At 40.5% G+C, this 16,993-nt stretch overlaps 1 protein-coding gene across 1 annotated transcript; it reads right to left on the bottom strand.

Annotated features, from left to right (window-relative positions):
• Positions 1 to 491: 491 nt before the first annotated feature.
• LOC140360842 (neuronal migration protein doublecortin-like) lies at positions 492 to 16,713 on the bottom strand. The gene is made up of 6 exons (XM_072446261.1): positions 16,303 to 16,713; positions 14,540 to 14,880; positions 7,037 to 7,139; positions 4,457 to 4,543; positions 2,735 to 2,832; positions 492 to 2,637 (listed from the first exon to the last, which is right to left on the bottom strand). The coding sequence occupies exons 1-6, from the start codon at positions 16,661 to 16,663 to the stop codon at positions 2,581 to 2,583; spliced, it is 1,047 nt and encodes a 348-aa protein (XP_072302362.1). The 5' UTR covers positions 16,664 to 16,713; the 3' UTR covers positions 492 to 2,580.
• Positions 16,714 to 16,993: the final 280 nt, after the last annotated feature.

Consider the following 16,993-nt stretch of genomic DNA (forward strand, 5'->3'; position numbering starts at 1 on the left):
GATTCACCATTGGCCTTTATCATGGCGAGTGCCACAGCTTCATTTCCGGTGAGGCCATGAAGTTTAGAATCGAAAACGGAAATGTTTATTTTTTTTTATAAAGTTTAGGTATTTCAGTATGTTGCACTGCCACTAGGGGTCAGCAAAGTAATAGATTTGTTAGTGAATTCTATTGCACTGGGAACTGCACTAGGGGTTGGCCCCTGAACTGGAAGCCCATGTACTGTTTTATATGGGTCAAAACTTAGATTAGGTCTACATTGGATTTAACATGTAGATATGTGTCCAATGCTGGCAAGAAAGTAAACCTGAAATGTGCTTAACTTGGCAAAGCTTTGGCAAATTGGCCTATGTAGATGCCGTTCCCGTGGTGAAGATGATCCCATTCGTGAACTAAATATTTTTAACATTCCTTCAACTATTTTTTACAGCAAGCATGAAACTAAATATCTTCAAAATATTGGTAAAACATGAACACAAGGCCAAAGAGATAAAATCCAACCATTTTAATTGCAAAAGGATACTTGTTAATACATTGAATGAAGCATTGATAAGCCACTGTGACAATGCAAAATACCACCAAAAATGACATTGTAAAATTTCCAAGAAAAAAAAGTAGTTGATTTGCTCAGAAAATGTTTACATATGAAAGATCAGGAGGGAGCCTATTTACACCAGGACAAAGTGTCCACAAAACAAATGTTGGAGGCTTATGTAGAGTTATGTCCCATGTTAATCCTATCAAAAATTGTACTCAAAAAAGGCACCACTGTAGGTGATGAACCAGATACTAACAGACAAAACACTTCTGATAGTTGATGTGAACATTGATATAAATTAAATTAATTACATTGGACTGATACAGAAAAATGTTTTTCTACAATTATTTTTAAAGTCTGCTGTTGGTTTTAGACTGTGCTGGTACGACAGCGCCCCCTGTAAGGAAAAAGTGCTCATTACACTTACAGCACCTAACATTTAAACACAGATTCAGGCATACAACTGAACATTCCCAACAGAACGGCAGGCCACCATGGGTCTTGGCTCATCTCTTGTGTCATTTCTTGGATATAAAAAGTCATTTTTGACATTTTAAAATAGTTTTGTCTCTCAATGCATAGATTTTAAAAATCAATCGCCACTATATGTTGTAATTGTGGTCCCGCGTTGCGGTGCTGGCCAATAGACAGTAAAGTGTCAAGTTGCTGTGGACTGTTGCTGATTTTGTGCTTCAGTGACATCCAATTTAAGTCAGTGCTCTAAAACCTGAGGGGTCTTTTACAGTCAGACATATGACGCAGGTTTGGTCGAATAGAAAAAGAAACTTCAATTAGAGGCCTAGGTAAAGTGTTTGTAGTAGTTAAAACTGTATATAAATGTATCCTAAACAATACCCTTAATATAAATTAACACATTATATAAAATATAAAAACCCCACATGGACTTAGACAAGATCCTTTCCCCGTTATCTGAAAACTATTCTGAGCCATGCAAAATATGAAAATTCCCACTCCCATTTAGCTCCCTGAATCTACCAGCCTTCTGATGATTGACAGTGAAATAGCATGCATAAATGTCCCCCAGAGCCACTACCATGATCCCTTTAGTATAAATATTAGTCTAAAACATACTTTGGCTTTAAGACCTTAATGTTTTTTTTTATAAAATTGGATTACTGTGGCCGTAGAGGGAGTAGCAAACTACTGCATGTGGTAAAATGGCCTTTTTCCTTTGGTTGTTCAAACACCATTAGGTCCGACATGCCTTTAGTATCAAAAAGTCACTCATCATGCACTGCACTTATGGAAATCTCATGTTTGGACCATGTACTCGTGTGTTATGTTTGTTCGGGCTCAAAACAGAGGAAACACCAGCCTAAATCCATTTAAAGAAAACACCAATCCATACAATTAGAACTTCTGATACCGGATTCCTGCCAGTATCCCACACAACTCAATCTGCATTACATTTGGGTGCCTCTTCTGTTTTAAATATACCCTGTTGGTGCGTGTGCAGCTGTTGGTCAAACATTAATGCCATATGAAAATGGACGGAAGGAACAGTGAGAGAGACGATGGGCAGTGATGCAGTAGTTCCACACAATATATACAGCGGACTATGAAACTTTGACAAGCGTCCAATTCAATGTCAACCGTTGGGCAGGACACCACCAGTGACATCAAAGTTGAACCAGATCCAAACAAACACCCTTTAAAACGTCCATTTGCTGCTTGGAACCAGTGGTCGGAACGTTCAAATGTGACTTGTAACCAAAACAAAAAACAATAGTACAATGTGAACACGGTCTTAAGTGAATAAAAGTGTCTTCTAAACTGACCAACCTACAAAAACACCAGAACTACAGCAAGTGATTAGTGTAACATTTTTTCACCAGGATTTAAAAAAAGAGAAAAAAGGAATAGTGGAATTCACAAGCAGCAAACGGTAACATGGCTCCGATGAGTAAGGCTTTTTTAAAATAGACGAAAAGTAGTACGTTTCCAAGACAACAGATGAAGTCAAAAAGTGAGTAAAAACAAGGAGTGTCGCTTCAGGGGTCAATTGCAAAGGGATTCGTGTCTACATGGATTCGCCCTGAGAGTCCTCGTCATCCAGAGACAATGGAAGATATAGGTCCTGTGAAGACAAAAGCATAGGACGTGTGTTAATGCGGCACGCAGCGGTAACCAGGCAGTGGGAGGAGACGGTGGTGGAGAGGGAGTCGGGTGGGTACCTTCTGCTTGTTGTTGAGGCCTGGGCTGGTAGGGGTGGAGGTGGGGGAATGCTTAGAAATTGGGGTGGAGAGCTGACTGCTGGAGCCCGTCCCGTTAGCTGAGAGGAACGGCCCAAAGTGGACAGGAGGAGTGGCCAAGGGTGGAAGAGGACAGAGAAATGGAGGCAGCAAGGATTAGAAAGTAGTTTGAGACGTACAGCAATCTTTAGCTTGTGTTTAACTTACAGAAAGTTGCTTTATTACAGCGGATTTAAAAAAAACAGATATGAAAATCAACCAAACCAGACCAGAATTCTGAAAACAAAAAGACTAAAACTTGACATTACCAGCTCTAAAGACTAGGTCAAATGAGTCTGATCCAAGAAAACCTGGGAAATTAGAGGTCTAAAGCAGATACCAGACTGGAGAAATTAAAAAAAACACCAGTATTTTTTTTTTTTAATTATCATTATCATCATTATTATCATTATCATTATCTGCAGCTTGAGAACCACTGCTTCAATACGAGAGCTTTTTGGCATCTTACTAGAGTCATTCAAAGTCTCTGTTTGATTCACCCACATTGCATCGTTGCTAGGATTCCGCCACTATTGGACAATTGTTTACATCTACGAGCGGTGCAGTGTCCCGGGCTTGTCTCTGTGTGTTTAAGAGTTTTGCCCATAAAAGATGAAAAGATCTCAGACACTATGAGCCAGATGGCCAGAGTAAATTCAAGCCAAGAGGGAAAGACAAGCGGATAAAGCTTCATTGTTAAATAAGGCCAATTGCATTTAGTTAACAATTCAGACAGATAAACTGCTTTAGACTTAGCAAGCTGCTCAAACTCATGTCAATTAGAATTTGTAAACCCCCGTTTCTTTGTTTGTATACGATTAATTGCAAGATTTTTGTAGGCGTTGCACAATTGAGGAAGCGCTTATCTTGCTTTTTTTTTTTTTTTTTTTAAAGCCAGTTTGTCCATTTATGAAACAACTTTGGCCATCTCTTCACCATTTCATAATAAGAAAGGAATGCTTTATTTTTTATAGCTCCGTTTCAAATGCCTTGTTTTACTTTCCAAAAAGGTCTCACTACTTTATTATTAGCAAGTCAGAGTTGGTCATCACAAGACAGCGTTCCCCTCAATACTTGGTCACCTCTGACCTCCAGCCAGAAAAAGAGACACTAATGCTCAATTTTTGTCATCTTTCACAGTTTTAGCTTCTGCCATCTGCCGTTTCCAGGACCAGGCATCCCCCATCAATAATCAATAACACCACCTAAAGACACAAGGACCCCGCAGCACTGTGACCCACCCCCCTACAATGACTTAGCAGTGTGAACCGTGTGATTGCATAACATTTGTCTATATTTTGGTTTGACAGGAGCAGACAGAGAAAACAACTTTTTTTGCTAGTGCCTGAGACGGATCCAATTTCATAGCGCCAACTGCCCAGCCGACTAATGCCGCCATAAAACCAGTCTGGAGTCGGACAAACATTGTAACAGAAGTATAGGGCTGTTGTGGGAAGTGAAAAGCGGTTGTTAGCGTTTAAGTCGGAGCCCGGTGAAGATCTTTTGCCTCCAGGATTTTTCTAGTTGTTTAATTTACAAATAGCTGGAAGATGTTGGTTTTTTTCATCATTTGTGAATACTTTGGAGTACTGGGTGTATCGTGATAATAAAAAGGTCTAAACAATAAATGGTACAATTCACTGATGATGATGATGAATTACTCACTTGACTCAGGAGACTTGCATCGTTTTATTGGACCGGGACTCTTTACTGAGCCCCTTTGACCTTTTGGTGTCTTCATCACTCGGCATTCTGTAGGAAAGGAAAAAAGACATTATTGGTAAAGATTATCGGTCGTGTCAAGTTCTTCCATTAGTTTACATTTGGCACAGACAAAAAGAGGGTTAATTTTGGATAGCAGCAAATATATATGAAATAAATTAAATGTGAGGTCTTGTCTAGTCTCTGTTTCGTGGCCCCCCAACTCGTCTTGAGGGAAATGTGTCTTGTCCCATCCATAATATTAATTTATGTATTCCAAATCAAAGCAACCCCCGTCTATATAGCCATGTATCAGGGAGTTTTGACAGGTGAAAAACATGATTGGGTGGATAAGGATCACTTCTCTAGTAACTGTTCCCCTATTTGGTTTCTGGAAATATTTAATATATTTATCAAATCTTGGGACAGGCACAAACGAAGCACTGGATTATTCTTCACTTGCCGCCTTCTGTACCATGTTATTCTTTCAAAGTATTCCTTTTTCTGGGTCATTGTTCTATCAGAGCAGACTCCAGACACTGCCACTCCTATGTCCCGTCTCTACGTTTCATCTCCCACTATAATCAATTTCCCATCCTTCCTCCCTTTCTCTATCAATGCTAATTACACTCCGTCCTCCCGTCTTCTTGTGCTCGTCATCTCTTCTAACCTTCACAAACTGGTGGCTGCAGTCGTGCAGTGGAGGTCTATTGTTTTCAAGGCGTGGCACAGTGATTTGACAGTACTTCACACTGGCAGCTTGTCTGATCTGTTTAGTAGTCTCAGTCTAACACACACACACACACACACACACACTCCACAGCTTCACTTGATGCTGTCAGCACTTACACCAAACTGCAGGTGCTCCTCCCAGTTTGTGCTGTACAGTGTCTATATGAAAAATCCTGATTCTATGATGCTAAACTTCAGATTTTGTGACCCAGTTTTCTTCTAAAAATGCTTTCAAGGGTCTTCACATTGTTACTGCTGCTGTTAAGCAATTTACAGGAATATGAAGGCATTAGTTTACTAGGCCTCAATTTAAAATGCATGTAATTTTTAAATGTAACAGAAAAGAACAGCAAGTTTGTGTTTGACAAAATGTAATGTCAAACACAAACGCCTTAAAACGACTATCAAGATGGAAAGAGGTTCATAGCAAGTGTTTGTGCAAAAAGCTTCAGGGCATTATATTCCCAGTTGGAAAATACACATTTCCATATCCCAAAAGACTGCTTCAGGAGGGAAATGTCAATATAGAAATCAATTCATCTTTTATAAGTAAATATAAAAGGAAACAAGAAAAGAAAATACAACAAAATTATTACTACCTCCAACAAAGCTTTGACTTTGAAGACATTATACAGGACATATCATTTATACAGCTTTGAAAACCCACAATAAATTGTAGAATCACAAGGAGACAAAAATGCCCAATTATGTTTGACTGAAGATTGATTTCCATTGTCACCTATATAATATCCATTAATGCCATGATAGAAGCAGGTAGGTTAAAGTGCATAATAAAGAGGAATCAATTAGTCATTCTGCACATTATGTTATAGTTTAATGGATATGGCAAATACAGCACATTAAACATAGACCCCACAAACTAATACAGTTTGAAAGGTTTAGAGACCTTCCATTTTGTCTTGCCCTGAGGTTAGACTGAATAAAAACCATTTAGTACAAGTTCCTCGGGGAAAACCCAGACTGTTGAAATTAGATGCAATTGTAATTCAGTGCTTTTCAATTTAAAATGGAGAGACTGTGGTGGATATTACCCTTGAATTCATGAGATCAAATTTAAAAAAGGACATTTTACGAGATGCTGAGTGCTTTGAATGAGGACATTGGGTGAGAGTGAGTGGCTAATTCGATATGTTGATCGAAACGGCACCATGGGAGTCAGAGCAGAGAAAAACAGAAAGAAAACGTAAAGCCACTCCTCGTTATCAGCACGTCCTGATCAGATGGCCTAAACCTGTCACACTGTGGATTAATGACTCGCCTCCTCCAACCTTTTTCTGCTCTTGCTGCTGGCTACAGATAACACGGTTCTCCCTGTGTCTCCTGCCGTCCACAGACATTCACAGGTTTAATTCCACAGATTATTGGCTGCCCACTGCGCTTTGCTCCAAATATTATCCAATCATTTCACTCTTGCAAGGACATTTGACTTGTAAATAAGGTATAAAAGGAAAACGATAATTTATAGTACCGGTAATTTCCTCAGGTAGTTCTAAAGAATGTGACATGTAACAGGCAGATATTTTACATTTTGTCAGAAGAAAGAATCTAGACAACTAAAAAGATGGAAGACATGTTCTGAATTTTAGTAGAGATAAATGACTGTGGCGTGTTTTACAGAAAGGTTATGATGTTCCCATAAGTCATTGTCTACTAGGACTAGATATTTGCATCAGTCAAGGACACTGGGTTCTGCCAGGGTTGAGCTGTTCTGCACTGTGGATCTATGGTAGGCTACGCAACCTATAGGGTTATGCATTTTTTTGATCACATAAAAGAACTAATGATGCTCACCATTCTCATCCAGAGAGAAATCATCTTGTGCATATCGAAATTTCTCTGGCCCACATGCAATAAAGACATCATCCTCTCCAAAGAAGTCCTGGAGGCAAGTAACCTGAGAAACAAAAAGAGCAAAACATTAAGACAATAAAAAAGTAGTTTCATTGTTTGTTTTTTTAACCAAACAACAATCTCATATTTAGCTGTACTGAGACATGGCTGAGGCCATGTCATAAGTGCTACGGGACATTTTGTCAGCCAGGTTAATATGCCTACATCAAAGACATAAACAGGTAACATCTTCAGTTACACCTTGGCTGTAATGTTTTACATGATTCACCTCCTTCCTGCGGGTTTCTCTCTAAAACAGCTGCTGACACAATATGGCCTACTTGTGACAGATGTCTTTTGGCCACACCTTCTCCTATAGTTTATATTATACAGGCAGGTTACCTCTTGGCAACACAATACAGTTACACCAAAAAAAATCCCTTTGTTTTCTGGGCCTCAAGATTCAAGAACCATTTGTACACATCATTCTGGCTCAGGGAGGTGTACTTAAAATAAATGTTACCACCACCACCACCACCACCACCACCACCACCACCACCACCGGGCTAAAAGTACTTCCGCAGCCTCTACAACTTCTGTTATCCAGTCTGCCAAATACAATTCTTTATGCTCTGAAAATTGTCATTCTTAAACTACCAGAAGTTTGCAACACAGATAAAATGACAAAAGCTTGAAGCCTTTTTATAAGCCATCAAGTCCCATTTGCCTTGACAATAATACTTAAGTATTTCACATTCTACTATGGTTGAAAACAAGCTGCATCACAAGCTCTCCTTTTGTGATACACATCTGAACTATGAGTGGGGGGACCATTTTGGCAACACCGCGCCCCTGCAGCTGCCATGTTTGGTCCTCTGCCCCACTGCAAAAGCTCCATGTGTGTGCGCTGGTGACCGTGTCGAGGCATCCAGCAGCTGTACCTCGCGGAGAGTCCCCTGGATACACAGAGATGGTGTTCGGACTCCGGGGTTCAACAATCTAATTGGTTTTCCAGACACGTTTCACTTTTCAAGGCTGCACATAGAGCATCTATTGAGAAAGTTATCAAGAGATTGCCTTTTCTGCCACCGACTTGAACACAGAGTGTAGACACAAGGTCAATTCACTGTGCATCATGAAGACAGACAATAAGTGCTTTTACCCCAAAGAATAACAGGCCCAGAGCAACCAGCAGACTTATGCGTTAATAGCTTTAAGCGCAAAGCTGATTAAACGGATAACGTGCTGCTACCTTAAACTCCATTGACATAAGATCCACTTCAACTTAAGGCCCTCGGCTGTAACTTCTGACTTTGTGGTGGATTACTTTGGTTCTTGGTGGTTACAGTACTTTGATTAAAAGAGTCAAAAATGTCTATTTCTACTTCAGACCTAGGCATAACTTTTAAAATATCTACGCTTCTTGACACAATTGTTATACTTCTCTGGATCGATTCTGGAGTTCTACTAAAACCATAAAACATTTAAAAGATAATTCACTAACCACATAACTCAAAGTCTTAAAGTACCAATTCTAACTGTAATTTCAGAATCCTTTTATTCTTGGCAGCAACGATACAGCTCTACACGTTATAGAAATAGATCAAATGCAACAAACCATTTCAATCTGGTGCAGAAAGGTTAGCTTGCACTGGGAACATTTGTATATGCGATACAGTCTTTCAGAAAAGGTCATCTTCCAAAGCCTCCTGCCAACTGCCTGAGCCAACGTAATTCATGTTAAATTCTGTAGCACACATACAGTAAGTGGCACGTATTGTATGTGTGCAAGTCTCGAGTGATAATGTGATGAGTGGGCGGGTCTATGGGTCAACTAGCTCTTTCCAGACTCTGTGCCCCCTGCCCACAGTTCCATCCAGCCTGGTCTTAATCTGTGCCTTACCAGCTGTCCAGACCACATGACTCCCTAAAAACCCACCCCAGCAGCTAAAACAAGGGCCCAGACAACAACAACTGAATTATTCACTTTGGCTATTTTAACCCCTGGCCACTGGTTATTAGATCATTGAACACGAGCCAACATGGACTGTCAAATAAATGTGTCACCCACAGCTTTAATGAATGAAGAGTGAACATCAAAAGATCAGCAAAAGCCTCTCACCGTCACACGATGCAAAGACACTATTCCTTTAACCTTGGTGGTTCAGTCCTAAGCATGCATCCAACAATTGTTTTAGTAGTTAATTAATCAAAAAAATAAGAATTGCTGATTAGTCAACAAGTGAAATAATTATTTCAGAAGGCTTCTACACAGAGAATATTTAAAAATTAAGTGCAATAATTAATAATATTTATTCTTTGACATAATAAATTGGTATTTTAGTATGTTTTAGTCTAGTCCCCAGCACTTGTTCAATAAGAGTTGTGAAATGTTTACATGCATGACAAAAGAAATGGGTGAAATACAGAGATTTCAACCAGCAAAAAAAGAACTTCCATACTACGCGCTGTTTTAAAGGAAAGGCATCAGACATAATACCAAAATCTTGATTGTAAGCAAAGGTACATGCTTTGTACAAAACAATTACATGATACAACAATGACGGAGACAATGGGAGGCTGAAATAGCAAGTCTAACACAACACACTGCATAATAATGATGTCCAACCCTTGATTGAAAGCAGCAGGAAGCACTTTCAAACAAAGCTCTCGAGTCTTTTGTCTCCTAAAAATACCTGTCCAACATCACATTAGCACTTCCATTAGTCACTACACCAAGTCAGTAAGAACACCAAGAGTCCGGGGCTAAGCTGTTGACTGTCGCTATAAAACATCATGTAACCTGCATGAATCAGTGCACCAGAAATTCCCATCACCAGCAATGAAAATCTTCAGAATTAACGTACTCGAGTTGGTTGCTGAGGAGATAAAATTGTGTGCACTTTTGTTGAAACACAAAGAGCTGAGAGAGGTTCAGTAGTCCTCGCTTTGGCGCCTCGGGGATAAACTCCTACACAGTTTTTACTGTAGGCACACAGACCAAATCAATAGAGCCAATGCAATGTTCCACCAGTGTTCTACCGAAAAGACTGCCGCATTTTAGACAAAAGCGCAAAATCCAGCCATAATTACTGTATATAATCGTGAGATAGCAGCTAATCCTATGGCTCTCCCAGAATGACCCTTTGGTGAACCACATCCGGAGGTGATCTGGTTGTAGTTAACGCACATGGCTTGAGATAGGCCAAATCTGCGTTGTCAGGGGGAGCAGCTGGTGCCTGGTGCAGTTCCAGGCCTAGAGCACCAACCAGGACGTCAAAGAGGAAACTGGCTCCCCATTTTGTCTGACTGTTGAGACCTCAATGTTATTATACCAAATGTGCTCATATTCCCCCAGGCTGACTTGTTGATGTGGTTTGAAGAGCCTTCTACAACAGAAGCAGATAAACACAGGCATACAAGGCAATTAACAACATAACCATTGGTGGTTTTGATGCTTTAAATTATGACCACACAGTCCAATACACTACTCTTGCACCAATTCTTTTTTTTTAACTCTACAGTTTACAGGCTTGGGACACTCAACAGATGCAGATTTTTGTTAATGCTCTGGCTGGAAATCGAACCATAACAATTTGGCACTTCCTTAACAGTGGCCAAATGTTCCCACTTTGGATAAATAATCTTTGGAACGATGTACAATTCACAATTATCTAAGAGCATAATTCATGTACATCTCATAAAGGCAATGCTTTTTCTTCATTAGAGGCAGCTCACACTTTGACTAAGGGGTGGGTGGAATTATGATATAAAAGCTATAAAATCACTTTACCAGTCATAAAATTATGGCTCACATACATCACAGCTCCTGCTCTATATGCGGCGCCACACCCTTAAGTCTCCATCACGCCCGACGATGTGTTGAAAAGAGCAGAGCGCAGACAGATTAAACCCCAACATAAGAAGCCCACTCAGCACATTACAGCCATTGTCAAACAGTCTATCACCAACGAGCTTATTGCCATGACAACAACGATTGCAGCGTGGCAAGGAGTAGGCGCCCGACAGGAGACAAACCTGGCAAAATGCAGTCCTTTCATCGCCGTTTGAGCACAAGATTTTGCCGTTAGCTTCTTCATCTAAGCCAATGCAATGCACCTCTCCTCAGCACCAGGACGTGTAACGCTAAACCTTGTACTCCTTTTGTTCTTTTCAATAACAGTGTGACCTTGTGCCTAAAGCATGCGAACAGCGACAATCTCCTTTCTTGTCTCTGCAGAAGTCAAATGGAATAATGGAAAATAATCTGGATGTTAGGTTGAAGAATTTTGTAACACGAGACCAATTTGGATTAGAAATTTACGGATTGATAGTAGCATGTATGTGTATTTAACATTTTAAGCACGTCCAGGAGAATTACCATTTAACAGAAGACAGAGACTGAAAGGAATTTAAAAATCCCATGCATTTCTGAACATGTTTGAGACTACTACAGAGATGGGCAGATTTTCTACACAGTAAGACAGGGCATGTTGTATTTGTCTAAGGTATAAGGTAAATAAGTATTTATGAATTATACAATGTCTTCATGGTAAGACAGTAATCGAAAGACATCAGATCCAAATCAAAATGACTGTGCAAGCGTGAATAGAAAAGACCAACTACTAAATGTCTTCTGGCAATTAATTAAGTCATGCAGTTTAATGTAGCTGGGAGGGTTAAATCAGAGAGTGTTTTTTTAAGCTAGAAGTGATAATTACTCCCCATCAGCAGATATAAAGAGATCCTAATTTTCTACAAGGACGCCAATGAAATGAATTCAATTCCAGAAACTGAGCAGCCCCACCCTTTTTTGGATAAAATGAAAGAGGGCAGAATGGGAGTGATTTGGTGCACAATGTGAACAAAGAGCGCAGGGCCCATCAGCTTTAAAAAACTAAGGAAAGAGAAACATCACGGAATGGCACGCATGGCTTTGTAGAAATTCAATAACGCATTCATGTCTCTCTAGCATGAGTTCATCTGTAAATACCTGACTATTATGAAAGAGTCACACCCAATGAGACACACAACCCTAACCAGGAAACTAAATGAATCAAAGGGGGATTTTTGGTTCAATGATAGTAAAGTCACACCCTCTTCAGGAGGTGGCTTTCTTCTGACAGACCGGTCCACACCAGCTGGGCTTCGGTCTTTGTGCTGCGGATGCGGTCTCCTAGCAACCAGCACCGGCAGCCGAATGGGAAGAAGATGGAGGGAAAAAAAAGAGGCGCAAAGAGAGGAGGAAAACCAAACAGGGAGGGGAGCGGCCTGGGAGGAGAGTCGGTTACGTTGGGAGGGGCGAGTTACTGCATCAATACTACAGATGCTCGAACCACATCAGCTCCTGCACAGAGCTGCAGCAGACTGCATCAGCACACAAAGACCAGGGCAACACGTGCACACCTTGACACAAGAAGCCATAAAAACATTTTGCAAAAAAGGTTTTAAAACACTGAACTATAAATCATGCTGAATAAATTTGATTGAAATTTTATGGCCTTCCATTAAGAACGCATGGTCTCAGGAAATACCAACTGGACATGTCCAATAAGAGGCAACGACCCATGGCCTAAAACAAGGAGTGCCAGACAACAGCACCCCTTGGAGATGGCATTAAAATCAAATCCGCTCCATCATATTAGCTCAACTCCCCTAAAACAACATGTGATTTATAGAAACCCCAAAGACAGACAGCACCTAAAGGAGCTCAGCAGGAGACCTACCTCCTGCAGTCTCCCCTCCCCCTTCTGAATTATACAGAACAGTCTCGACGTGGGGATCAATGAACATGCACCATATCACACGCTGATAACAGGTTGGCTTATGATCGGTCATGTGCGTGCAATACAAAAAGGACAAATAACTTATCGTATTCTCCAATAAAATATAGAAGTGCTTCTTGTTTTAATTTCTCATAGTAAAAGCATTAGCTTTTTTCACAGTTTATTTGTTAAAAATCATCTCTGTACTGACCTTTTCAAACCTATCTAGGTGGCACAGTGATGAAGGCAGTCCCACAGGACAACTCAAGTAACTCCTGAATAAAACATGTCTATTTAACCGTTTCCTGAACAGTAAGAGCATAATAGATATCCTCAGAGAGATTAAATCTAGTTACTGTGAACAGTAACTAGTGGCACATAGATAATTTGATTAGCACTCCCATTTCCTGAACTTTTAGCTAAGTAAGTCTAATATAATATAAAAAAGGCAGTGCATGGTAAGTGTCGACATCTGCCATGCCAGCTTGCATCTGCACAACAAAGAGTTAACTTAATGAACAAAATAAAGAACAATATGGTCTAGTTATACATGCAGAAATGCTCCTGTAAACCCTGGTAGGAAATGCTTGTGTGCACGTTTACTGCGGACAGACTTACTCTGAACACCTACTCATTCATTTGCAAATTATATCAGTGTGGGCTGTAGATCAAAAGTCAAACACTTCCACAGAAATATCCTGCTTTGCATCCAAACATGGCCAAAATGTGTCATTTGATTTGCAAATGTGTGTCCAGAGAGGGCTCTTTTTTTTTAGCAGTTAATTCATAAAAAAAACATGATTGTTGCTATAATAAAATATAGTAAAAACCTATTGCATGTGACGTGCCAGTCTGAGACATGGAAGAACAATACTGTTAATCTCAGTTTCACTAAAACTATGTGTGCACCAAACCAAACATTCGAACAATGGAAGACAAAATGATCAAACAGAACAATGCAAGGCTTGGTTTCGTATCCTGATTCAACACCACTGTAGCTTGAAGGCAGACCTGACCAAGACTCAGCTGCACAGGGGAGCTGAACAGTGGCTTTGCTCACATCTGTGCACAAAAGCAGGACAGCAATGACCCTACCCACAATCCAGGAGAAACTGAGGTCAAAGTCAAACCCACAACCAGACATTATTATAGTATAGAGTATTGGTCTTTCTCATCCGTGTTCTCATGAAACTACTGTGTCACTGCCATGGCATGGAATCAATGGACAATGGGATTTTATGTTCCGTCTAGTGTGCCGCGTACAATAAAGCTTTTTGCATATCAAAGCAAATAATTTTGCCCTTTGCTTTGATGCAGATATCATTGTGGCTGTGGGTGAGACTGGATAAGGAACTTTACTGAACTCATTTTCCTATTGTGCTTCTTTGCTGGTCCGACCTTCATGTGCTTCAGGTTTTTTCTGTACATTTAAATGTTTCATATACAACTGTTGTTTGAGCATGGTATACAATTATTATTATAGCAAGATCAGCAATCCTTATCAGAGTAGGGTTTCATGTTTTAATAGTGTCAAGTTTAGGATTCTTATAGTCAGACGTGATCTTAAATCATCTGACCAGACTCCTCAGAAGGCGAAACATGTCACAAAAATACAGGTCTGACTTTAAGAATCCTAAACTTTTTAATATCCCTTCTTGAGCAACAAGCTAGCTTTAGAGTGATGACCGTTAGGACATACCTGCTTGCCGTCCAGTGTGTAGATCCTCTTCACCACTCCGCTCTCCAGTTTGATGGCTTCTGTAATGTCAGTGAGAACCTGCTCAAAGGAGTGTGCCGTCTTCTTGTTGAGAAGGATTCGAACAGCTTTGCGTGGCTTGACTCCGCTCCTCATCACCGTCACCAGTTTGGGCCGAACAAAATCCTTACCCTCCCGGCCCTCGTTGGCAGCTTTGGCCGCGAGGGACTGGATGTTCTTCTGGTTGGCCGAGGCCTTCACGTTCACAGACCAGTTGGGATTGACGTTCTTGGTGTAGTCCACTTTCTTGTACAAGTTCTCTGATGCACAGACATAGCTTTCCCCTGAGGAAGCGGAGAGAATGAGGTCAGTGTGCTGTTGGATTATGTCCAACTTTAACAGTCTCCAAAAGGAAGGGTGCTAAAATGTACTTGTTGTGATGAAGACAATGCAGGTGTAACAAATGCAGGTGGTAGAGGCGGGCAATATATCTAAAAATGTATATTTACAATTGCCGTTTTGCAAATATGCACAATTTTAGTAAGTAAAACAGCTCGAGGACAGAGGCTTGGAGCATTCTCTTCCAAATAATGGTCATAAAAAAAAAAAAAAGGTATTTCTGTACTTCAGGGGTAATTGTACAGTCCATTCACATTTTAGCAGATTATGGACTTGCAACATAATGTCTGAATATCAGCATCAGGATTTTTTTTTTTTTAATAGAGATATGTCAATATCGCCCATTTCGAACGAAACGAATGAACCATCAAGTTGTGTGTGTATGTTTTTTTGTCTTGTTTTTTTACTACAGCTTGCATCATTGTTCAGCATTTCCTCAGACAAGAAGCAATGCAATGTAGACACAATGGGCTGTGCAGGAAGGGGGAAATTAGGGGGTAAACCAGAAGGCAACAATTAAGACCCAAAGTGGAGAAATTGCAGCAGACAAAGACAAATCAAGATTAGACAGTGCAGCGGAGATTGACCAATTAATTATACCCCGCAGAAGGAAGCTCAGTGAAAATGCCGACCATTAAGAAGAGTGCTGCACCTTTACACTAAGCGCACAACTGGAGCTACAGTGCTACACACATTTATAAGCGGCTCAAAATCTGACATGACATGCTTTTTCTCCCAGTAGATTAAGCTGCAAGAGTCAGTATCCATCCTCATCCCCAAATCATGTCTGAAAAGAGCCAACAGCAAGAAATGCTGGCTAAAATGTATTCGTGACTCAAATAAGCATATATTATCTTTTATGTGAGCCGCTGCAATAGTTCCAAATTGTTCTAATTCAGAGTATAACCAAAAGAACCAACAAGTCCAGACAAGCTGGGATTTAAAATTCTGAAGTATCTTGTCAAATGACAAGATACTTCAGAATTTCTGAAATATGACTGGAGGTTTCTAAATGCGTATTAGGAATTCTAATGCTAATGCTCTCCTTCATCCCAGACCTTCATCCTAGACTCGCAGTGATGCTTTGGGTTTAATCTTTTGCACAGACAGGGACAAAGACCCAACAATTTTTTTCCAGACAGTCTATACCCAGTTTTTTTTACAGTTATGTTACATATCGTAGTGCCATTGCTGGTCAAAGTAACCCAGATTAGGAGTAGATACAACATACAACCAGATTACAGCAGTCTAGACTGAATAAGGAATTTGAAATCTCTGACCAATGACCATGCTAAAATATACATTTTCTGTGAAGACCAAATAAAAAATTGGTACATTCAAAAAAGACTTCCCATTGTATACTCTACCTTCTTCTAGCTCGTCCAAAGTGGAGATTTTGCGTAAGCCGTCGATGGTGAAGATGAAGCGGACCCCCTGAGGCAGGTTGATGTGGTCGGCCAGTGATCGCGTCAGGTCAGCCAGGAGAGCGTCAAAGGTGCGAAACCGGTCACTGGCCACTGCATACACGATGCCTTTGAAATACCGGTCACCGTTGCGGTAGAAGCGCACCTTTTTGGCCTTCTTCTCACTTGTGAGTGTCTGCAGCGTGCGTGTACGGTAGAAGCTGCAGTGGGCACTGTGGGTCGGGCTGGGGAGTCCATTCATACGACCACCTCGAGGGGTACGGGTTTTGTCCCGCTCATCAAAATGTCCAAAGTCTAGCTCCATGATCACTGAAGGTGTGAAGGCTGATGTCAAATTGGGACAAGCTTATTGGATCCTGCAAAACAGTTAGTTTAATCCCAGTTGTACCGGATTGTACAAATAACTAAATGTATACATATATGGTCATCAATATTCCAAGGCGATTCCTGGTTTAGTAGATATAACGCAATGCAATGAAAATGTCTGGAGCCTCTTTTACGCAACATCCTCCCACTTTCTGAACTCTGGAAATAACTGCAAACTCTCTCAGGCCCATCACTTTCACCATGACACACACCCATTAACAACCAAAAAAGAAAAAGTCTGATATGTTGACTGATCGGTTGCTAATTT

Source organism: Eucyclogobius newberryi, unplaced genomic scaffold (assembly GCF_026437365.1).
Source record: "Eucyclogobius newberryi isolate DKJ021-1_F unplaced genomic scaffold, fEucNew1.0.hap1 SCAF_15, whole genome shotgun sequence".
Lineage (NCBI taxonomy): Eukaryota > Metazoa > Chordata > Actinopteri > Gobiiformes > Gobiidae > Eucyclogobius > Eucyclogobius newberryi.